Raw genomic sequence first — 24031 nt, 5'->3', positions numbered from 1 at the left:
CATCAGTTCTGTGGCCGCTCCGAAACTCAGGTTGATGCTAATCAATGCCAAACTTCCTACAGAAGAGAAGCTGCACCCTTGCCCCTTTCCTACCCTCTCTAGTTCAACAGGAACGGAACGGGGACAGAGAAAGCAGGGAAGAACCAAGGATTACTCAACATGCGCTTCAGGCTTGTACTAGATTCATGCAATCAAATCTTATGCAGTGACAGGCAGAAAGGAAAACAACATGATCTTTAAAACTTTGCATCAAATTAGCATGAGGTACAAAGGACTTTTCACTTCTAAAACCTGGGCACTTAGAAAACTGGTCGGAGGGGGGGGGGGTGAGGGTGGAGGGGCATAGCGCTTGAAAGCTAGTCACCAATCCAGAGCTTCCCAAACTGTGGGTCGGGACACCAAATGGGGTCACAAAACCTCCAGCCGGGGTCACACATGCCTCAAAGGGCAGTCCTCTCCAGACATCACCAGAAGTAGTGGAAATCAGCATGGGGTCTTTGGGCTAGCATGCTCTCTCAGGCCCTGCAATGGTCCCGCCCTCGCTTGAGTTTCCACGTTAACAGGAAGCCATGTGTGAGGAGGGACTGGGGCTTTTTCTGACTCACAGATCCTGTGCTGCTGCCAGTTGCAGATCAACATCAGGCATTGGACCAGCCATTGGGGAAGAGTGGGCAGAGTGCGCACAGGTTGTCACTTCTTCTCTATCCTCTCCCATCACTGCACTTACCTAAGAGAAAAATGTTGCCCCTGTCATCAGCCTGCCCTCTCTTCCCACCAGTTGTCTGAGGCCCAAAGGAAAATGTTGCTGCTGATCCTAGTCAAGGGGATGTTTGGATGGGGGCAGTTTGAAGGGAGGGATCACATACAGGAAGGGTTTGAGGGTTGGATCAGTAGGAGAGGGATTGACTGTGGAAGGTGAGAGGGGGGATGCAAAAGAGGAGCTAGGGGTGAGAGTATCAACTGGGGGGGGGGGGGGTAAGTGAGAAACGAGAGGAAGGGGTTGACATCAATTGGGGTTACAAAAATGGCTTGGAGGTGAGAGAGGTTCAGTGGAGAGGATGTAAAAAGCTGGAGTGGGTGAGCGAGAGGCTAGGCTGGGAAGAGGAGAGGAACTGGGGGATGGAAGAGGGGATCGGCTGGAGGGGCAGAGGTTGAAAGGCCCTCTGGAGGGGGATGGAGGTTGAGAGAGGGGATCAGTTGGAGTGCAGGAATGGTGAGTGGAGGGATTGTTGGAGGTGAACTACACCCCTGCTAATTAGGTTGGTTGTCCTCTGGGGTCGTGGGTCATATGCTAAAATGGGGTCACACTGGCTAAAAGTTTGGGAAGCCCTGCACAAATCTATTATGTTAGTCCAATAAAAGACGTTTTATAAAATGTATTGGTGCATCGCAAAGTGAGTAACATGGCCCTTATAGTAGTTAGGTATTTATACCTCTATATGAGGCCCACCTAGTAACTCGAGGTGAGGTTTAGGTAGCAGTGTAGGGGTTAAGGGCCACTCTGACATGCAGAGTGAGATGTACGAACAGAACAGTACACTCTTGTGAAGATTTGATGACCTTCGGAGAGAAGAAACTCACACAAAGATGAGATTTGTACAATGTTCTCTCAACCTAGCTTGATGGACTCTCTTCCTGGGTAACATCAAGCTAGGCTGAGAGAACACTGCACAAATATCATCTTTGGGTGAGTTTCCTCACTCAGAAGGAGATCAAATTTTCACAAGAGAGCACAGTTCTGTTCGTACGTCTCACTCTGCATGTAAAAGTGGCCCCTAACCACTACAATATTCCCTAAACCTCATCTCAAGTTATTAGGTGGGCCTCACATAGAGGCATAAATAGCTAACTACTGTAAGGCTCTTATAACAAGTCACCCAACCAAAAAAACCCCTCCTTAAATCAAATTAAATAAATAAAATACCTCAGAACTTTTTCTTTTGATTCTTAAAACCCTGAGATGGTCAGGAGTGAGGGATGTGTATAGACTCTCTCTTCTCAATCGCATAAACACACATTTAACACATATACACTCTCTCACACACTCACTGACACACACACATTTACTCACACACAGTCACACTGACTCATATGCACACACACTGTCACATATGCTCACTGATTCAAAAATACTCAGTCACTCACATACACAACAGTCACACATGCTCACTGATTTGATCCCTCGCACACTTTCTCACATGCTCATTAACACACGCACAAATGCTCACAGTCTCACACACACTTTCTCAGATGCTCACTTGCACAGATGATCAGTCTCACATACACTTTCTCAGATGCTCACTGACACAAATGCTCACAGTCTCACACACACTTTCTCAGACGCTCACTGGCACAGATGCTCAGTCTCACACACACTTTCTCAGATGCTCACTGACACAAACAGTCTCACAAGCTGAGTCACACATGCTTACTCACATATAGTCTTACACACTCACAGGTTCTGACTGGATCACTCACAGACTCTCTTCCCATCCCCCCAAAAATGCAGAAGCACTAGCAGCAGCCTATTAACTTTTTTTTTTTAAAGTTTTTAGCCACATTGGTGTTTAATGGGATGCAGGCAAAGCCCCGGGTTAATAGGGTCTCGGTGAGCTGCCTGCTTGTTGCTGCGGGAGGAGGCATCCTTCCCCTTAGGGAAGGGCAGGCTATAAGCCTCGATACTGGTTTATGTTTTTTTTTAGGGGATTTATTTGCCACAGCACCCAGGACTGGAGGGACCCACGGCAGAGGAACAGAAAGAAGGCATGCAACATGGAGCCCAGGGCAAGGCAGCAGTGGGCACCTAATGCCCACCTCCCGAAGGGAAAGAACCAACCCAAGCCAGCGAGGGGGAGGCGGCTGCACCGTTTCCTGCCTCTGCGGTGAAGATGGGAGGGGGGCAGTCCGAGTCTCAGAGACAGCAGCGGGAAGAGTATGGAGTCACCACCGACGCCACCATGGGAATCGTCAATGATGGAAAGCCTCGTGGGAGACTCTCACCAGGGGACAAGTGCAGCATGGCCTCAGTGGCCCCCGCAGGCATGGCAGCCACTGTGAATGACCCTAACCATGTGACTGGCCGGACCAGCCCACCGGGGTATGCCCAAAGCCCGGAGAGACCAATCTGCCCCCGTCCGCTGTACAGACACATAGAAGAGCCCGCCCCCTCTAAGTGGATTTACAATCTGGTCAAGGTACATAGACATGAGGTCTCAGGAACCTCATCTAATCCCCCACATGCAGTCTCAGCACCTTTATTATCTCCCATATCTATTATCCACTGTTTCCTTTTGCCCCCCTCCTCCGCTGATGCTATCATCTCCTCACACTAGACCACTGCGTTTCTGCCCCCTTCCCTTCCCATAAATCTCCTCCCCGGCACAAATTCAGCCCATACACCCTCCCACCAGCACTAGTACAATTTGCAGTTTCCCTTAAAAAATAATGTTGGGATCACGTTGCAAAACCTGGCCTTCCGTTCTAGGCTGTGTAATGACAACCACAAAAGTTAATATCTCCCAGTGAAGAAACTCAATAAATGCCACTGGTGGGTGCTCTCGTTACTAAAGAGCAGTCTGTTCTCAAGCTGATCTTTTGGATCTCCCCCCATGTGTTCCTTCCTGTGGAAGCAAGGAAGTGTTAGGAAAACATTCTGTTCACAGGAACTTCGCTATCTGCTCCCCAGTGCACACATTGTACCTACGCCTGTCACAGCAACATCCCACCAGGCACTGAGAAAGAATGCCCACTAGCAAAGAGAGCTTTAGCCGCTCACAGAATGATTTTTCTTTCTTTCCGGTGCATCATTCTGCAAAGCTTTGCTCTCTCCGGTTTCCTGTTTGGCCTCTGTTTTAGACCCAAGTTCCCAGTGGGGCTCAGTGGACAATGGTTAAGGCACCCCCACGCTTCTTGAGGCTGCAGCGTGTTAGCAGCCTTTCCCTGGCTTGGAGGTACGGCCTCTGGTCCCGGTCAGAATACTGCAGATGAGATCTCACCAATGATGTGGACAGAGAATCCCCTCCCAGGGAAGATATCTGTGCGTTTGCAAATGTTAAACCCGTGAACCTCATATAATACGGGATGACATTATCTGCAACTGTTCTTCCAAGCTCTCTAATTTAATTACAAAACCGAAGCTGCAAGAGTCATGGTTCCAGGACCCTGTGGCTTCTTTTTTTCTAGTAAATAAAATTGCTGACCTGTAATAAAACCCATGAACATGACACATAAGTTGTCACAAAATGCTATCTAATTATGCAGCACAAAAGCCTGGCCCGATTGGTTTTATTGAATAGGGGTGTGCCCGGGTATTTTTTCGTTTCATTTCATTTGTAGGGGGGGGGGGGTGTTATTCCATGATTGTTTATTTATTACTTGGATTTATTACCCACCTTTCACTAGAAGCGGTTTATAGCATATTAGACCAATAGCTTGCAAACGGGTCACTTGTAGTGACACATGTTAAAAGTGTAAAGCGGTATTTCTCAACCTGAAATCACAGGGAGCGGTGGCAATGCTGATGAGCAGGTGGAAGGGGGGGGAAGGGTTACCCCGGAAAATGAAAGCATTGAGTGAGGAGGGAGGTGGAAAATATGTTCCCTCTTCCACTCAGTATTTCATCTCAGGGGTCAGCCCTGAAGCTGGTTTGTATCATTTTAAGAAGCTAACTAAACCAGTTTAAGAAAACTGCTTTTTTTTTTTTTTTAAAGTTGTTCCTATTTAAAAAAAATAAATAAATTAAAAAAAAATTCATCTCTCTCTCTCTCCCCTCTTCCTTTTTCCCAGCCAACCATATTGTCCTCAGAAAAGAAATACCTCCCCCTTACTCCTAGCCAGCCACCAATCGATCACTGAAAAATAAATTCCTCCCTCTCTCATTTCCCTCCCCCGTCCAGTCATCCACCAGTTGGTTATTTAGAAAAAAGGTGAAAAAAATCCTTCTCTTTTTCCCTCCCTCCAGTCAGCCTCCCTCACCTTCCCTCCCTGTCAATCAGCAACACTACTACAATTAATACCTCCGCCACCTGGACCTTTTTTTTTCCCAAAAGGCCCGAACTGGGAGGGGAGGAACTGCAGCTGAATGTTAATGAGCTGGCGAGAGGCTGAGTCAGCATCTACTCGGCTCTCAGGCTCCACGGTGGCCTTGCTGACTCAGTCTCATGCCACCTTATTAATATTCGGTTGCAGCTGCTTCCCTCCCAGAGTGACCCCCCCCCCCCCCAACCAGAAAAAGAAAGCCTGTGGGGCAAGGCGAGGGGATAAGGTTTAGGGAAAGTCCCTGGCTGGCTGTGGTGCAGAGTGCAGGGCAGGTCTTTGCTGCCTGCTGCAACCGCTGTTGCATCGTGGGCCGGCAGATGTGCTGCTGGGGACTGGTGCCGGTCCGCAGGCCGGTGGTTGAGAAACTACCGGTGCAAACAATTTTGAATAGCAGCCAGATTCACGCCTCAGTTCAATCACAGTAGAGTTGTTCTGTTTGGTTTGGTTTTATTGCCTGCTATTTTACATTAGTGCGCACTAAAACCCCAGTTGCTGTTTTTAAATAGTGCCCCAGGGCCTTCTCCCCTAAGTCCCTCTGCACTTCCCCTTAGCACACACCTTAAAGCTGGGTACCCCCAAGGTATCTTCAGTTGCTCCTGCCCACCGGCGCCATTTCTCATAATAGCACTGGCCTTTCGAAATTTTACTGTACCAGAAAAATGGCACTGGCATCCTTTTTGTTGTATGACAAAATTACAAAAGTCCGGCACCGTTATGAAAAATGGCACTGGCAGGGTAAGAGGAACTGGGGATTGGTCCCTGCCCCCCGAGTGAGACCTAACTTAAAGGTATGTTAAGGGGAAGTTCGGTGGGGCCCTCAGTGTGTGGGGGAGAGAGTCTGGGGGAACCTAAGGGGTGAAAGAGTCTAAGAGTCCCTTGAGAGGCGAGGGAGAGTCCGGGGTGGGGGTTGTTTAAAATTGGTGGCCTGTATGTTTTTCTTAATGGCAGTGGCAGGGCATGAAACAAAAAGCAAACATTTTGGTTTTTTTCCCCGTTATTCAGGTTTGAAAACAAAATGAAATAGGAAACGCCACTGACAGTTCCTGTTTCATTTCAGACCACGGCACGTCCCTGTTACTGAATGGCAGCTCGCGTAAGAACTGTAACAACTCTGCAATAATTCTTGAAAGCAAAGTCTGCTCTCCCTTGCTTTGCGTACAGGAATACTCTGTGCACGTCTTTTGGGCTGCAGGCCGGAGGAGGACATATTGTGGGAGAAAAAAAAGCAGCTCCGTGATACGGTTACATGTGTTAGACGACAGATTTAACAGCACAAGACACTGACTGGAGTTTCCCCCCTCATGTGGTTGCTCTTGGATTGTCCACCGGTTTCAGGGCTGCAGTGCAGTGTTCTCATAGGAACCACGCCAAACAGCGGCTGCCAGCGGGTAACCCCCCCGAGCGTTAAGAGATTTTCGTGCCACAAAATGATGCATCAGTCAAGATGACTGGCCGATTCGACTTCTTCCGTCACCTTGGAAAGAGACAGCAACTGCACCTCAGATCAGGCCCACAGTGCGAAGGAGTGAGGTCCACGGGGTTAAGGTGTGAGCGGGCCCTTAAAACAGACTTCTCCCTGTGAGGAAAAGGTGATTCGGGTAGGCAAGAGGCGGTGAGCAGGAGCACAGTCCATCCATCTCTTACGGAACACCTCGAGGGAGATAAGGGAAGAGAGACTGAGCTCCTGGCCGGTTTAGCTCTGTCTAAATACTCAGGTCGCAGCTTATCTGGCTAAAACTGCAGTTGAATATCCGACGACATCAAATCGTGGAAACCTCGTGCGGTGAGACTTAGAGCAGCCGTTTGTGCGACCGCACTTAAAAGGCGAATTTTAAAAGCCTTACGCCAGGAGGGGTAGGTGCAGATTTTAGAAGGCGCGTATCCCCTGGCTTTGGCTATGAAAAAGGGGGCAGAGCGTGGGTGCTCCTGGATTTTTGAATGAAACCGGCGCGCATTTGTGCACGCAAGCGCGTGCTGGGGTCCCCTACCGCGTAACTTTACATCTGCTACGGATGGCGTGTAATTCATGAAACAAAAAAAACGGGGCTAGTCAGCGGGGTTTTAAGGGATGGGGCTAACAGGGTAAAAGGGAGGCTTATTAACCAGGGGGGTTAGAAAGTCCTATCCTTTACCTGGGAAAACTGGGAATAAACTGGGGAAGCTGGTAATTGTGTCGGTGTGCGTGTCTACTAAAATCCCCCCCCCCCCTTACGCGGTAACAGGGCCGGTGCTGGCTTTTTTGCTGCCCTGTGTGAACAATTAATGTGCCCTCAGAAAGCCATGAATAAACGAAATTACCATTACAATATAGTAACCTTCCCATACCAAAACAACCCTAATTTGCCAGCACTCAATCAGTAACAATCTTATCTATGAAAAAGTAACAATGCACATAATACACCAGGCCCTAGAACACCAATACACTTCCTATTAGGAAAACAGAGCACGGCAGATTACTATAGATCCCTACAGATAAAATATATGGTAGCAGAATACCTCACCTTGGTCACACACAGAGAACACAGACAAATCCTGGCCAAATACAGAATAAAGAGACCAGAAAGTATAAATAGAAACCTGCTGAGAAGAACTGAACTGGAACCCACAACAAGCCAGCCTCTATAAGTAGAGCAGCAATGGAAAAACAGAAACATTACCATTCTTCATAAAACATTAAAAAATAAAATCAAGAAATATAAAACATCAATCATAACAGTAAAATCATAATAATAAAAAGAATAACTATTTCTTTTTTTTAAATTTACATTTTATTGAATTCTTAAGTTTCATAAACAATGAAATAAAAGAAAAGCAACCAAATTGGAGTACCAAGAAAAGCCTACATAGGCTATTTTACAGGCAAATATCTACCTAATACAGTTACATAGTATTCCAATAAGTCCAGTCTACATTTAAAGATGAGAGCCAATAAGGAAAAAAAAATAAAAGTTCAGTCTATACCTACACTATTATAGGAGAGAAAAAATATTTTGTACCAGTATCAAATCTTCTGTACCAGGCTATTACCAAGTCCCCAATCAACCACCTTTATCCACAAGAAAAACTTCTAGATGGGCAGGGTCAGACAATATAAACTTATTTTTCTGAAATGTTATTAGATATTTACAGGGAAATTTCAGGGAAAAAAGTGGCGCCAAGGGCCACCACCGTTTGTCTCAACTGCAAAAACTGCTTCCTCCTGAGTTGAGTATTCCTGGAGACATCAGGGAAACTGGAACTCTGTGGCCACAAAAGAAGACTTTTTTATTTTTAAACTATTTTTGGAGTTCTACATTTTTATCTTGCTGCAAAGTAAAGGAAACTATCAAAGTGGTCTTAGTTTGTATATCGTCTATGGATGCCTCTAAAAAAGTTGATAAATTAGGGCAAAACATCCATAGCTTCATCAACACCTTGCTTTCCTTTCTTAAATTGAGGAACATAATACATTTTAGAAATTAATATATCTTCACTAGGAAAACTCAAAATTTCCCACACATATTTTTTAAATAGCTCACTAGCTGGAAGCAATATAGATATTGGAAAGTTCAAAAATGCAAAATTTTCCCCCTCAACGCATTTTCCAACCCTTCAAGATGTTTATGTATAAACAAAGTGTCCTTAATAAAGGAAGTTTATTAAAGTGGAATCATAAAGGTTAGAGCAGAGCTTTCCAAACTTTTCATGTTGGTGACACACTTTTTAGACAAACATAATTTCGGGACACGGTAATTCAGTCTACTAGTAAACCAGAGGTTAAAGGTTAAACGAACGAAACATATTTCGACAATTTATGTATGTTTCCTTAAATATATACATAAATAAAATGTTTCACGACACAACCTATCTCATGAAAACCTTAAATTTATATTAAAAATATATATTCCAAGATTCATGTTATTGTTATAATTTATGAGAAACAATAATAAAACAAATTGTCTGTCCCCCACACACTCATCTCTCTCCTCCCCCCAGCACATGTCTGTACCCCACACACTCATATCTCTCCCCCTCAAGCACATGTCTGACCCCCAAACACTCATTTCTCTCCCCCCAGCACATGTCTGTACCCCACACACTCATATCTCTCCCCCTCAAGCACATGTCTGTCCCCCCAGCACGTTTGCCCACCACTCACTCATCTCTCTCCCCCCAGCACATGTCTGGCCCCCACACTCATGTACCTCGTCTTTTTGATTGTTGCCAGTTAAGTGCTTCACTCCCTTCCATGATCACCAGACACTGCTGCTTGCAGTCAGTACTCTTCATGGCCAGGCCTCATCGGCAGCAGCAGCCAATGCAAGGATGGCTGGGCTCGTTCCACCCACCAAGCCCCCCCAAAAAACGCGATTGACAGCAAAAATCACCCAATAATAAGCAACCCATAAACTGAAAAAAAAAAAGTGAATCTCTAGAAAAAAAAAAGCCCAAACTTGCATCAGAGTTGACCAGGCTTGCGCGACACACCTGCACACTGCAGGCGACACACTAATGTGTCCCGACACACAGTTTGGAAAGCTCTGGGTTAGAGGATGGGAATGAAGAGAAGAGCCATGGGGATGGCTTCCTGGAATGGAGGCTACTACCTGGTGATTACTACCCTTACTCAATAAGCCTTTGCACGGTTAATGCAACTCCAACATTGCTCTCTGCTTCAACGGCAGGGGGAAAAGTGGAAAACAGGATTTACATTCAGGCAACAACCAACAAGGACTGAACTACACAGTCTGGGTAAACAAGCATCGGGTAACTTGCTTGATGTGGCAGTTACTACCCTTAACCATTAAGCCTTACAATTCACCTTTGATGCAACTCTAAAATTACTCTCTGCATCAATGGCAGGGGGTGGCAGGAAATTTGAATCAAACAATTACCAACAAGGGCCCTGAACTTGGTGGTTGGTGAAACAGATAAGTATGGGAAAATAAGTGTGGGAGCTTGCTGGGCAGACTGGATGAGCCGATTGGTCTTTTTCTGCCGTCATTTCTGTTTCTATGTAAGTTCCACATGACTGGACAGATATAACGAGTTAACTGCATTAAATGACATCCATAGTTTTCAAGAGTTTTCCTGGTCTCCACAGAAAAATTACCAAACTGGGATATTGATTGGGACAATGATTTCTCCATCTTGGTATCAGCTCTCCATACATGGGCTAAGGTGACATTTTCAGGCTCATTAATTTCAATGCCCACCTCTAACGGCATGGAGGTCGCACGAGACCTTGAGCCACATTCGATAACTGAGGTATTAATCCCAGTTTGTGAAGACCAGAAACCAACTGTATCTATAGCAAACGGTGCAGGCATTGCCCCCACTGGACCAGGGTTATTTGCTGCTGGACCATTCCCAGTAGGTCCAGATGGGGTAGGAGAGGACTGGCTCTGGGCAGGTCTAACTGAAGTCCTAAGAACATAAGAACATAAGAAAATGCCATACTGGGTCAGACCAAGGGTCCATCAAGCCCAGCATCCTGTTTCCAACAGTGGCCAATCCAGGCCATAAGAACCTGGCAAGTACCCAAAAACTAAGTCTATTCCATGTAACCATTGCTAATGGCAGTGGCTATTCTCTAAGTGAACTTAATAGCAGGTAATGGACTTCTCCTCCAAGAACCTATCCAATCCTTTTTTAAACACAGCTATACTAACTGCACTAACTACATCCTCTGGCAACAAATTCCAGAGTTTAATTGTGCGTTGAGTAAAAAAGAACTTTCTCCGATTAGTTTTAAATGTGCCCCATGCTAACTTCATGGAGTGCCCCCTAGTCTTTCTACTATCCGAAAGAGTAAATAACCGATTCACATCTACCCGTTCTAGACCTCTCATGATTTTAAACACCTCTATCATATCCCCCCTCAGTCGTCTCTTCTCCAAGCTGAAAAGTCCTAACCTCTTTAGTCTTTACTCATAGGGGAGTTGTTCCATTCCCCTTATCATTTTGGTAACCCTTCTCTGTACCTTCTCCATCGCAATTATATCTTTTTTGAGATGCGGCGACCAGAATTGTACACAATATTCAAGGTGCGGTCTCACCATGGAGCGATAGAGTCATTATGATATTTTCCGTTTTATTCACCATTCCCTTCCTAATAATTCCCAACATTCTCTTTGCTTTTTTGACTGCCGCAGCACACTGCACCGACGATTTCAATGTGTTATCCACTATGACACCTAGATCTCTTTCTTGGGTTGTAGCACCTAATATGGAACCCAACATTGTGTAATTATAGCATAGGTTATTTTTCCCTATATGCATCACCTTGCACTTATCCACATTAAATTTCATCTGCCATTTAGATGCCCAATTTTCCAGCCTCACAAGGTCTTCCTGCAATTTATCACAATCTGCTTGTGATTTAACTACTCTGAACAATTTTATATCATCTGCAAACTTGATCACCTCACTTGTCGTATTTCTTTCCAGATCATTTATAAATATATTGAAAAGTAAGGGTCCCAGTACAGATCCCTGAGGCACTCCACTGCCCACTCCCTTCCACTGAGAAAATTGCCCATTTAATCCTACTCTCTGTTTCCTGTCTTTTAACCAGTTTGCAATCCACGAAAGGACATCGCCACCTATCCCATGACTTTTTACTTTTCCTAGAAGCCTCTCATGAATGAAAAAGAAATTTCGGGTATAGACTCTCTCAGTGGTTGACTTACTCTTTGGGTCAAATGATTGTCCTTTCACCCCGCCCGCTGCAGGCATGGACGTGATGACTCTAGCTTTCCTTTTCCTTCCCATCCCTAGGAGAGGAGCAGGAACTGTCCAAATTCTTACCAAGAGGCGCGCGCCCCTTTGGCAAGCAAGCGACTGTGCACTGCTGCCTCTTCGTTTAAATAGTTACAAGCTGATGTTGATGACGTCATGGGGAGTGACACAAGAGGCTGATATTCCGGGGCTACCAGCACACAGTCCCTCGGCCCGTTAAACCTGCAGAGTTGCACGGCTCGCTCCCGGTAAGACTTTCAGAGTTAACTATTTCAAACAAGTTAAACAAACAGAATATCCAAAATTTCCCAAACACCAATAAAATATCTCAGAACATCTGATGAATAAAAAAAATCCAATAATTAAAATATGTTCTAATATTTCCCCCAAAAAACAGTAAAATATTTCAGAACAGCAGAAATATCAAATTAAGACCCAATAATTAAAACTAATAAGCATTAAAAAATCTCCTGCTCTCAAACCTGGAATCCTTTGATTTCCATTCACCCTAGAATTTTCATGGATTGGGGGAGGTAGGCCTAAACAAATTTTATCTTCACACACACACAAAATACATATATACATGCCTATGCTCTCATACACACTCGCTCTCTCTCCCTCACAGGCACATGTCTGTGAGAACCTATATTTGACACATAGGCTCTCACAAGCACACATATACACACACACATGCACACAAGCACTCGCACACAGGTTCTCACACAGACTCAGACCCACACACAAACCTTTACACAGACACATACACATGACCCCCAAGCTCTGACCCAGACACACACTCAATCTCTAACACAGACACACAAACATACACATGAACACAAGCTCTGACACAGACACACACATAAGCTCTGACACAGACACAAACACATACACATGAACACAAGCTCTGACACAGACACACACATAAGCTCTGACACAGACACAAACACATACACATGAACACAAGCTCTGACACAGACACACACATAAGCTCTGACACAGACACAAACACATACACATGAACACAAGCTCTGACACAGACACACACATAAGCTCTGACACAGACACAAACACATACACATGAACACAAGCTCTGACACAGGTAGACACTCAAGCTCTGACACAGACACACACAAGCTCTCACAAGACACATAGTTCACACACACACACGTGGTCTCCTTTCTCCAGGCCACGATGAGATGTTCATGGGCTTCAATACAACCACCTCCGGCCTCCAGTTCACGTCGGGTTGTAGTGGGATAAGCTCCACCACGGCCCCTCGGGCTAGTCTTTCCTTCAGTTCAGCCATTCCTGCCTTTCTGCGCTTAGGGGTGGGAGTGGGGTGGGGTGGGGTGGAAAGCTGTGAATGCGTGCGCCCAGCTAAAAGGTAAAACTGCCATGGCTTTTCCTTACTTTTGGCCGCTGGTGGGTTGAGCTCTGCCAGCGGCCTGCCTCTCTTTTTGCGGCCTTTTTTTTTTTTTTTTTGGTCGCCGGCGAGTTGAGTACGGCCGGTGGCCCTGCATCCTCTCCTGCTGCCGCTGCCCCGTTCCAGATGTGCTGCCCCGTGCAAATGCACGGCATGCACACCTGGTCATGCCAGGCCTGCATGGTAGGGGCAGCATTTGCGTGCACATGAGCTCCTATGTGTACAGACTATTTTATACCATGTGCACATATATGCGTGTATGTTATAAAATGGCCACGTCCATTGACATGAGCCGGCACATATGTGTACATGTGTGCCCGCGCGGCTGTTTAAAAGTTACCATCCCCAGGTGAACCCATTTATCCGGTTAATGCTGAATATCACACAAACCGACTAAGGCCTAGATGCACTAGCATTTTTTTTTTTGAGGGAGGGTTCCCACTGTCACAGAAGGTGTTGTCATGATACTGGGCCCCTCCAATGAAAAAGCATTGTGGCTGTATGGCGAGTTATTGACTCAAGAGGAAAACAACTCTAAACTAGCAGTCCTTTAGGTGCGATGGCGGCCCCAATTTCAAGGGTCCGCCATTGCCTTAAAGGGCCAACTGCCTAAAAAAAGTGCCCGAAAAAGAACAAGTTGAGTGGAGGTCAAGGCTGACCTCCTGCTCAACCTGGGGCTGCCTTGCTCAAAAGTGTAAAAAAAAAGTAATGATTTCATGACTTTATTTCAAAATGGCGCTCACCTGACCTTGCCTCAGCCACATGACTGGAGCAAAGTCCTGGGATTGGACCTAGACCATGTGGCCAAACTCCAATCCCCAGACCTTGGCCCATCCATGTGACTGGAGCAAGGTCAGGGTGGCACCATTTTGAAAAATGGCACTGACTGGGCCCAGGGCCTCATCGTGGGACTCCTCTTCCAGTTTTTAAGGATTGGGGCTCTGGGAGGTTCCCACTGAAAACCAATGATTGTTTGTACATCTGCGGGACGGGGGAGGCATGGGGGGCCTTATACCCCAACCATTTTGTTGATACATTGGGGTGGGAGATATCGCAAACTTATGTATTTGGAAATGAAGGGTGCAGGGTCTTTGTTCTTTTTTGATGGGGTTGGGGGAGGAAGGCCGTCGTCGTGCGAGGACTTAATTTTTTTTAAACTTTTTGGGTGTTAGGTCTGCCTGAAGTGGTGACCCTGGCGTGAGCTGGAGGGTCAGTCTTGACCCCCCTGTTACACTTTTTCTATTTTCAGGCACCTTTTTTTTTTTTTTGGCATTGGCCCTTTAAATCTAACACGAGAGCCTCGGGACCAGCATTAGGGTCCTGGGGTTCCAACATTAGAGTTAACAATTCTGCAGAAAATCTTGCTAATTTATCGCGGCTGACCACTTTCCAAGTCAGCCGCAATAAATCATTAACATGAAATTGCCTATTAATGAGCTGCTTTGCATAGATTTGCAACATTCATGCATGCAAATCAAATGCAAAGCAGTTCATTGTAATAGGGGAGAGAATCTGAGCAGGGCCATGCAAAATATCACAATTTTCGCATGACACCGCCGTGCTAGGGCTATATCGGGTGATAAATAAGAGTATAATTGCACGATATACGCCGTTTAATGTGTATTAGAACCTTACTGCGGCTTGAAGCATCTCCCAGTAAATATGAAAACCTCCGTCCCAGGTACAGCCAAACATGGCCCTTTTGTTTTTTTTGTTCTGGCTTAAATCTCTGCAGCAGCCGAAATGGGATGGGAAAATTTTCAACTGCTTAGATTTCTGTGGTTAAAAGCCAATTTTAACTGCAGAAATCTTTTGAATATAACCCTCTTCGCTAGCACTCGTGTGAAGTACAGAATTGTGGGCTATGCATGACAAGTAAATGCCAAGAGAACCCGAAATCTTACTGTTTTGCTTATATTTAGAACTAGAAACATCTCTTGCAAGCCTTAGGTGAATTCAGTGCATCCAGCGTTACCCCGGGAGCTCAGGGAAGTAAACGGGTACCAACCCAACATTATGAAAGGCTGTGACGTAAGACAAAAGCAAGCAACACAGGACCCAAGTGACACATCTAGGTTACTCACCGGTCGCTCCGCGGTTTGTTGGCTTAGGTGGAGGGGCCGGGGGCTGCTTGCTACCCCCCTTGGGGATCTTTTTAGCGGTTGAGTCATCCTTCTTATGGCCAGTGGCAGAAACATTTTTAGAAGACATGGCAACTTTTTTGGTTTTAGGCTGGGACGTCGCCACTCCTGGGCAGTTTTCGGTGGTCTCTATAAAGAAAAAGAAAGGGAACGGAGATGGCTCTTAGCAAGGACTACAACACATGGCGACAAACAGCAAACCAGACAACAGCTTTTGTTTTTGCCAGAGTATCTTAACTATTCTCAAGGAAACACAGAGCTATTAAAGAAGCACAGGCAAACGAGCCCCAAAACCAGCACCCCAAATTCCATGCAGCACCCCCCCCCCCCTCCCTCAGCGGCCTGGTGTGTACTCACCGGCTTCTCGAGTCCCACCTCGTTTTGTTGACTTAGGAGGAGGGACAGGAGGCTGCTTAACAGCACCCTTGGCGGTTTTTTTACTGGGGGCACCGTCTTTCTTATGGCTGGAAGCAGACACTACATTTTTAGAAGGGACTGCTTTTTGGGGGCTGGGCTGAGACAGAGTGGGAGCTGGTAGGGCTTCAGGACAGCTCTCAGTGCTCTCTACAAAGAAAGTGAACAAAAGAGGCCTGCTGACATGGACACCACAATGCAACATGCAACAAAACACACACACAATACGTTCTCCTGCACTGCTGAAGCCTTGGATGCCAGAACAGAGGCTGCGCGTTCCTCTGGATTATTCACACTAGATAGAAGAGTTCTCTTTTGCTGAGCTGCATAGTATGGTAGAACTTGACCAAGCCTATTTTGTTCCTTTTCCAAAACCGTTTTGTTTCCAGTTTTCCTGCTTTTCTCCACAGCTCATGTACAGAGCTGCTGACTTCCCAGTGCAATGGAGCAATGACAATGAACTGCCCAGCCTAACCATAATGACGACATTAGGGCATGGCTCCATATACTGCTCTGTGACAGAGGTGCGCCAGCTCTCTATTGCACATGCCAGTTCAAAGCTCTTAGCATAGACTTGTCCATTCACACCAGCTCTGAGCCAGAAACTTTATGGTCTATGTGGGCAAGTGGTCTTATTGCACAGATGTCACTGGCTGTTCTTCTTATATAGAGTCTTACGAGGCCTCACTCCTTGCAGTTTTACTCAACTAATGTTACTTCTTCCTCAATGAATCGCACCTACAATCAAAGTTTCTTGGGTTTGTTTTTTTGCTGTCTTGACTAGACTGTAAGTTCCAAGGAGCAGGGACTGCCTCTTTCGTGTCCCTGTAAAGTGCTACATACACATGGTAGTGCTATACAAATGACAGCAACTACAATAATAATAATGTCCCTTATGTAACAAGTTAAGGGCCAGCAAACAAGATGTAGGTGATTCCTTCTTATTGGACTAACTCAATACATCTGTGGCTGGCTTTGGAGAGCTATACTTTCTTCATCAAGCCAATGAAAAAAACAGCTAGTCACAGATGTATCGAGTTAGTCCCATAAGAGATCACCTACAACTTGTCCGCTGACCCTTATTTCTTCATATTCAAATAGACTAACACGGCAACCACAATTCCTAAGACTTCCTGACAAATCAAGGGAACCTGGCTACAAAGGTCACATACTGGATGCATCAGAACGTCTTTCAGCGGGTGTGCAATACATCGTATAAGGGACATTACATTATTATTATATCACCTACCATTTGTTTGTTGACCTTTATTTCTAAGTCTTCAGACGGAGAATGCCTGACAACCCAAGCTGATTTGATGAGCCCAATCAGCCTTCCCTTCCCCTTTTCCCATCTCTGCTGGCGCTCTGAGCTCAGGGACAGTCAGCCATACAGCCAGTAACGCTCTCTCAAGAGCAGCAACCTGTGCCCGATAAAAGTGGCCCGCTGTAGCTATAAGTGGCCAGGCACTGCTTAGGAGGATTCTCTAAGGAGCTTGCATCCGTGCCCGATGTCAGATTACGAAAGAGCTGTCAAGCTATTCAGAGGCTTTACGGGGTTTGTTTTTAAATGCGGCATTAATAGGAAGGGTAATTTTCACATGGACTTCTGCGGGTAAAAGTGCCGTGCGCACAGAAATGGCCGTTTACAAAACTGCTCGTCGGATAAACGTCTGCATGTTTACCCCTTGCTGAGCGGCAATGTTCCTGCAGGGGAAGGGGTTTGGCCTTGAGCCTACACCTTTGCTTTTTAAAAAGTGTGCACAGAAATGTTAATGAGAGACGTGGGCAGTTAAGCCGGCTTTGAAAACCGGTGCAACTAACGTGTGTATTTGCTGACATTTTTTTACGAGCAATGTTATATAAAATTACCTCCTAAATGTTTAAGGATATAAACTGAACTCATTTTAATCAGTAGAGTGAGCAGCTAATAGCCTCATTTCAAAAAGATGCCACATAGCAAGTCACGAAAGCTTTCCTACTGCTGCTCATTTCTCTAGCATTACCATGGCACTGCTTTCAAGTCTCTTTTTCCCTACCACAAGGCTGTCGATACTGAATACTGGATGCCGCTGGGCCTGCCAGCTGAATATTATTTCATGGAGCTTTTATCAGTACAAAGCGTTTGCATTCTAAATACAACATTTGGCCTTCCATGCACCATTAAGCATGCAAATTCAACCAAACCCGTTCTTAAGGTTGCTTGCTGCGACAAGAGCAATGCTTTACAAATGAACGTGCGACTGGCACATTTTCTGCAGATCTAACAACAGAGCCCTGGGTCATGCGCTGCAGCAGAGCACTTTTCTCATCGGTGTGACACTATTTGATGGCCTTTATAAATGAGATCACATCACAGATATTCCTCTTGCTAAAAAAAAACAAAAAAAAAACCCAAAGCAAAACAGGATCATGCTTTATTTTACACTCCATTCTGTTCTCAAAGACCGGAGCAGCAGCAGCAGCCACATTTTGTTAAGCGATGAGACAACCAACGCACAGGTGCTAGACATGGAATATAACTATTCTGTGGTGCAAAATAATCTGTGCTGCTTTTGCTTGCATCCCCAGAGACGCTGGTCACACCATCTGACTGCTCCCATCACGGTCCAAGGAGACCTACCCTGACACTACCTGAAGAGTGCTACCTAGGACTGAGATCTCGGAGAGGCAGGGATGGAGCGTGCTAGAGAGGACTGTGTAACTCTGAAATCACAACGTGACTATAACAACTTATCAATCAAAACACATGAATGGGGGAGGGAGGGAGAGAGGGACTTGGCAGACAACGTTCTCAATTTTAAGTTTTGCATGGAGGGGAAATATCCATTCCCCCCCCCACGCAGAATCCGACTTACATAATATTATACTTCATAACAGATGGTCTTCTGCGAGAGCTGCTTATGCAACCAAATGTTAGGAACTGCTAAGGTTACCAAGGAAACTTAGTGTTCTGTCTAAAAGGGCAACCCACTGATAATGCTAACTAAACGGCAGGAACACTATTTAAACAAAAAAAATCTTGCGAGGATGACTCAGACCTTTCACTCAGCTGATGTATTAGATATTTATGCACTAAAAAGGGCCAAGCTGGCCAACCAGAATGGCCAATCCTGCCTTCCTGGTGCATAACGAATGGGATGTGGGTGCATGTCATGCACATCAGAGGCTTCAGTCCATCTCCTGGTTAGTTATCCTGTGCTTTCATCCCTTGCGTCATTCTGAATCACCCCGAGGGCCTGCCTGGCAGGATCAGATTAAACAAGTTGACTCTGCTTAAGTCGCAGGTCCAAAAATTCTATCAAGCAAGACTCTGGCTTTCAAAGGAGAAACTACTACTTATCTGATAATTTCCCTTTTCTTTAGTACAGACAGGTGAATCCAAAACCAGTGGGTTAATCACTTCTACCAGCAGATGGAGACAGAGCAAAGCTGACATCACAGTATATATACCCCTGCAGTGACATCAGCCCACCAGTATTCTCTGCAAAAGCCAACTGTGGACAAACTAACAAAACTTGATGATTAACAGAGAACCATTCCAGCACTCAGCCAACAGGAAAACACTGAGCTCAGAGAAAGAGAATAACAACACTAGTCTAGGGACTGGTTGGACACTTATCAGTACTCCCTGAAACACACAGCCACGCAGGAGGACCACAGCAAAACCATTCGGCAGCCAAGGGTGGGAAGTTGGAATCATCTATCTGTACTAAAGAAAAGGAAATTATCAGGTAAGTAACAATTTCTCCTCTCTTAGCCTACAGACAGGTGAATCCAAAACCAGTGGGATGTACCAAAGTTACCCCTGAACAGGACGGGAGGCTGGCCACGGTCCAGTCAAAACCGTAAGTGCGAAGGGTGCATCCTCCCAAGGCCTGTACATCCAGGTGATAATACCTGGAAAAGGTGTGTAAAGAGGACCACGTCGCAGCTCGACAAATGTCGAAGGGAGACAGGAATCGAAACCTCTGCCCATGTTACTGCACGAGCCCCTGTGGAATGAGCCCTAACCTGACTAGGCAATGGCTGCTCACAGCCACATACGCGGCTGCAATTACTTCCTTAATCCAGCAGGCTATTGTAGCCCGCAATGCCGGCTCACCCTGCTTACTTCCACCATGGAGTATAAACAGCCAATCCGTCTTTCTGAGAGGTTCAGAAACCTCTAAATACCTCAAGATATGCCTCTTGACATCCAAGGGTCGTAACAGGTGATAATTTGCCACATCTCTTGTCCAGTCCAGAGATGGAAGGAAATAGACTGATTCAAGTGAAAATCCAAGACCACTTTTGGCAAAAAAGAAGGAACAATATGCAGCTGTATTGCCCCTGGAATCACTTGTAGAAACGGCTCCTGCAAGACAAGGCCTATAGTTTGGATACTCAGTGCGCAGAACAAATTGCCACAAGAAACACTGTTTTTGTCAGTAACTTCAAGGAAAGGTTACGCATCGGGCGAAAAGTAGGGCCCACTAAAAAATCCAAAAGATTAAGACTTGTTGCGTCTGTTGGTCGCAGATGGCTGCGACCGCTCTGCCTTACCTCTTTTCTCCCCTTTTCCTCCTCCTTGGGCAAGATGGCTGCCTCCAGTGCCGAATGCCAAAGGCCTCGGCATCTACAGCTCAGCATGGGCGTTCCAATGCGCCATGCTCAGTCCCAGGGCCTCCGAGGGCGCACGCACGCACGATTCCTACGCTCAAATACACATCATGGCAGGAACCTTGGGGGCGTCCCCACCGCATGACATCAATACCTCCAGGTATTTAAAGCCTCTACTTCACTACCACCTTTGAGTTAGCAAGGACTTCGGTTTAGCTACTCTGACTGCTCAAAGCTGCACGCTTAGATGCCTCTCTACCTCCGGGCCTCGCTCCTCACGAAGCTCTAGACAACCGCTACTTCCAACCTCCCTTCAGGGCTTCTACTAACTAGACAACCGCTCCTCGGGGGTCTCTCTCTCTCTTCTATTTCAGGATCCCTGGACTACCAGGTACTCGTTCCTTGAGGGCCCATCGGTCTGTGTATCCTGCACCTTGGACCTTCGGTCCCATCATCATCATTACCAGGAAGATGCTACACTACGCTCCTGTGAGTACCTCTACGATCCAGTGCTCCAACTCCATCCACCAGGCTCGGCGTTACCTGCACTGCGGGTTTCCACCTATCTTACATCTGGGTGAGGTTCTATATCTGAGACTGTTGAACGTATTGGCACCTCGCGGACTTCAGAGCCTTAACTTCCTGCTTCATATAATCTATCTACAGCAATACAATAAAGCCTTCCATTCACTCTGTATCTGCTATCTGTGTTTAGCCTATCGCTGTGGTTCCTCACGGGGCCCCTCCCCGTGGGAGGAGTCATCTCCACAGCGACCAAGGGTCCACAATATCACAAACACAACAAGACTGCCCAAGAGCACCGGTAACCACAAGGGAGGACGAAGATGCTTCACTCCTTTCAAGAAATGGGCCACATCCAGATGAGCCGACAGGGGCCCAACATTCACCTGACCTCGGAAACAGGCAGAACCCACCACCTCAACCTTTAATGAATTAAGGGCCAACCCCTTATTCACTCCATCCTGCAAAAACTCCAAAATGAGAGGGATCTTAACCAAACGAGGAAGAACACCTTATTCTTCACACCAAGCCTCAAACACTCGCCAAACCCGCAGATAAGCTAAGGAAGTGGAGAGCTTTCTCGCTTGTTGCAACGTGGCAATCACCGCAGTAGAATATCCATGCTTCAACAACTGAGCCCTCTCAAGGGCCATACCATGAGACAAAATCAATTCAGATCTTCATGAAGAACAGGTCCCTGCTGTTGCAGATCCCTGTGTGCTAGAAAACGGAGGGGAAAGTCCACCAGGAGCCTTCTCAAATCTGCATACCACGGTCTTCTGGGCCAATCTGGTGCCACCAGAAGCATCATCCTCCTGTGACTCTCAATCTTCCAAATCATTCTGCCCAACATGGGCCATGGGGAAAGGTATACAGCAGCTTGTCCTCTGGCCTCTCCAGCATGAGAGCATCGATGCCCAAATAATTTTTATCTCTCCCACGACTGAAGAATTGAGGGACTTTCGAATTGTGAGCAATCCCCAGTAGGTCCATAAAGGGAAAGCCCTAGTGATCCACTATGCTAATAGACTATTAGCTGAAATGCCTCTTTTGACAATTCCTATTCTCCTGGGTCCAGACTCTGTTTGCTGAGAAAGTCGGCTCTTACACTGTCTTTTCCTGCAATGTGCAAGGCTGAGATCTCCTGAAGATGCAATTCCACCCATTCCATAAGTTGCGCTATTTCCTGCGACACTTGCTGGCTCTTGGTTTTTCCCTGCTGATTGATGTAAGCCACTGTCGTTGCATTGTCCGACATTATCTGGACCACTTGACCTTGCAATCTGTCGCTGAACTGCAAGCATGCCAACTGGACTGCACGGGCTTCCAGCCAATTGATTTCCAGAGAGACTCATCTGCACTTCAGCTCCCTTGCACTGTCAGCTCCTGACAGTGAGCTCCCCAACCCTGGAGGCTCGCATATGTCATGATTACTAGCTAGTCCAGTGATTTTAGGGAAACCCCTTTTCTTAGATGAGCCGCATTTAACTGCCACTGCAATTGAGTGCAGACCTCCATCGGCAGGTGGAGCCAAATCAAATAGTCTTGAGACTGTGGGCTCCGAGACAGCAGAGTGTGCTAGAGGATGCATATGCACCCTTGCCCATGGCACCACTTCCAGGGTCACCACCATCAATCCAAGCACCTGTAGATAGGACCACACTGTCGGGCGTATTATGTTCGTCAACAGATGTACCTGCGCCATCAGCTTCTGAATACAGTCCTCCAGCAAGAACACCCTGATCTGTTTCATGTCAAACCGAACACTAAGATACTCTAGTGACTGTGATGGCTGAAGATTGCTCTTGGCCAGGTTCACAACCCAACCTAGTTCCTGCAACAAGGAGATCACCTTGCGTAAGACCCAGAGGCTCTCTTCTAGACTCTTGGCCCGAATCAGCCAATCGTCCAAGTATGGGTGTACCAGAATCCCATCCTTTTTCAACTCCGCCACCATCACCACCACCATAACCTTGGAAAAAATTCTGGGCGTGGTGGCCAAATCAAAGGGTAGCGCTCAAAACTGATAATGCTGCCTCAAAACTGTGAAATGTAGAATTCGTTGATGCTCTAGCCAGATGGGAATATGCAGGTACGCCTCGGACAATTCCAGAGATGTCAGTAACTCCCCCTATTGTACTGCCATTATCATTGAGTACAAAGTTTCCATGAGAAAACAAGTCACGTGCAAATGACGATTGACCCCTTTGAGGTCCTGGATAGGATGAAAGGAGCCCTCATTCTTGGGCACAACAAAATTAATGGAATATCTGCCTGTATTTTCTTGAGTCATGGGCACTGGAACCACTCTCTGCAGGCTCAGAATCCTTGATAGTGTACATTCCTCTGCCTGTCTCTTCTGCGGAGAGCTGCAGGGAGACACCATGAACATGTCCCGAGGAACACTGCGAAAGACCAGTGCACAGCCATCCCTTATCACCTCCAGAACCCATTGGGGTCTGACATGATCTCGGCCCATCTCTGATAAAAAAAAGAGAGAGGCGACCTCCTATCTTCTGTTCCAGGAGGTGGGTCAGCACACCTTCATTGAGAGGCTTGGGATGCTCCACTACTCGAGCCCGTGCCCATCTGGGCTTCCTGGGACGAAAAGACAGATCTACCCAAAGGTTGAGTCCTCTGAAAGCCTGCTCCTCTGTAGGATCAAAAACGTCTGAACCCCCAGGTACGACCTCTTGTACTGAAGGATCATGGTGCTTGTTTCTTACCCTCTGGGATTTGAGGAACCAGGGACTCACCTCACTTATTAGCCATTTTCTTCAGCTCACTCCCAAACAAGAGCAAGCCTTTAAAGGGCAACTTCGTAAGGTTAGCCTTCAACGTTGTATTGGCTGACCAATTTCTCAGCCATAGCTGACGCCTAGCCGCTCTGTCCGAAGTGCGGACCACATTGCAGCCTGAATCTACCAAAAAAGGCGACTGCTGGTTCCATCACTGCCCTGGAATTCACACCAGATTCATCAACTTCCTGAGAGAGCAGTAAACAAGAGTGAGTCACAAGGGAACAACAGGAAGTTATCTGTAAATTCATTGCCATTGCTTCACAGGCCTGCTTAAGGATAGCCTCAATTCTCCTATCCTGTGCATGCTTCAAGGCAGCTACCCCCTTCAAGGGGGATAGTCGTCCGTTTGGTAATGGCACACACAAGCACATCAC

At 46.4% G+C, this 24031-nt stretch overlaps 1 protein-coding gene across 5 annotated transcripts in view; it reads right to left on the bottom strand.

Annotated features, from left to right (window-relative positions):
• The window catches only part of PHACTR2 (phosphatase and actin regulator 2), a 323702-nt gene that overhangs the window by 58671 nt on the left and 241000 nt on the right, over positions 1 to 24031 (bottom strand). For 4 of the 5 annotated variants that reach the window (XM_029596521.1, XM_029596522.1, XM_029596519.1 and 1 more), the window contains 2 exons: positions 15679 to 15885; positions 15265 to 15450 (listed from right to left, as the gene is read on the bottom strand). In XM_029596521.1, the coding sequence (XP_029452381.1) occupies positions 15265 to 15450; positions 15679 to 15885 (393 nt within the window). The remainder of the gene's footprint in view (positions 1 to 15264; positions 15451 to 15678; positions 15886 to 24031) is intronic. The other variant, XM_029596523.1, reaches the window with a different exon arrangement.

This window comes from Rhinatrema bivittatum, chromosome 3 (genome assembly GCF_901001135.1).
Source record: "Rhinatrema bivittatum chromosome 3, aRhiBiv1.1, whole genome shotgun sequence".
NCBI classification, from domain to species: domain Eukaryota; kingdom Metazoa; phylum Chordata; class Amphibia; order Gymnophiona; family Rhinatrematidae; genus Rhinatrema; species Rhinatrema bivittatum.
Note: the sequence above shows the minus strand (reverse complement) of the source record. Positions and strands in the feature narration are given on the sequence as shown.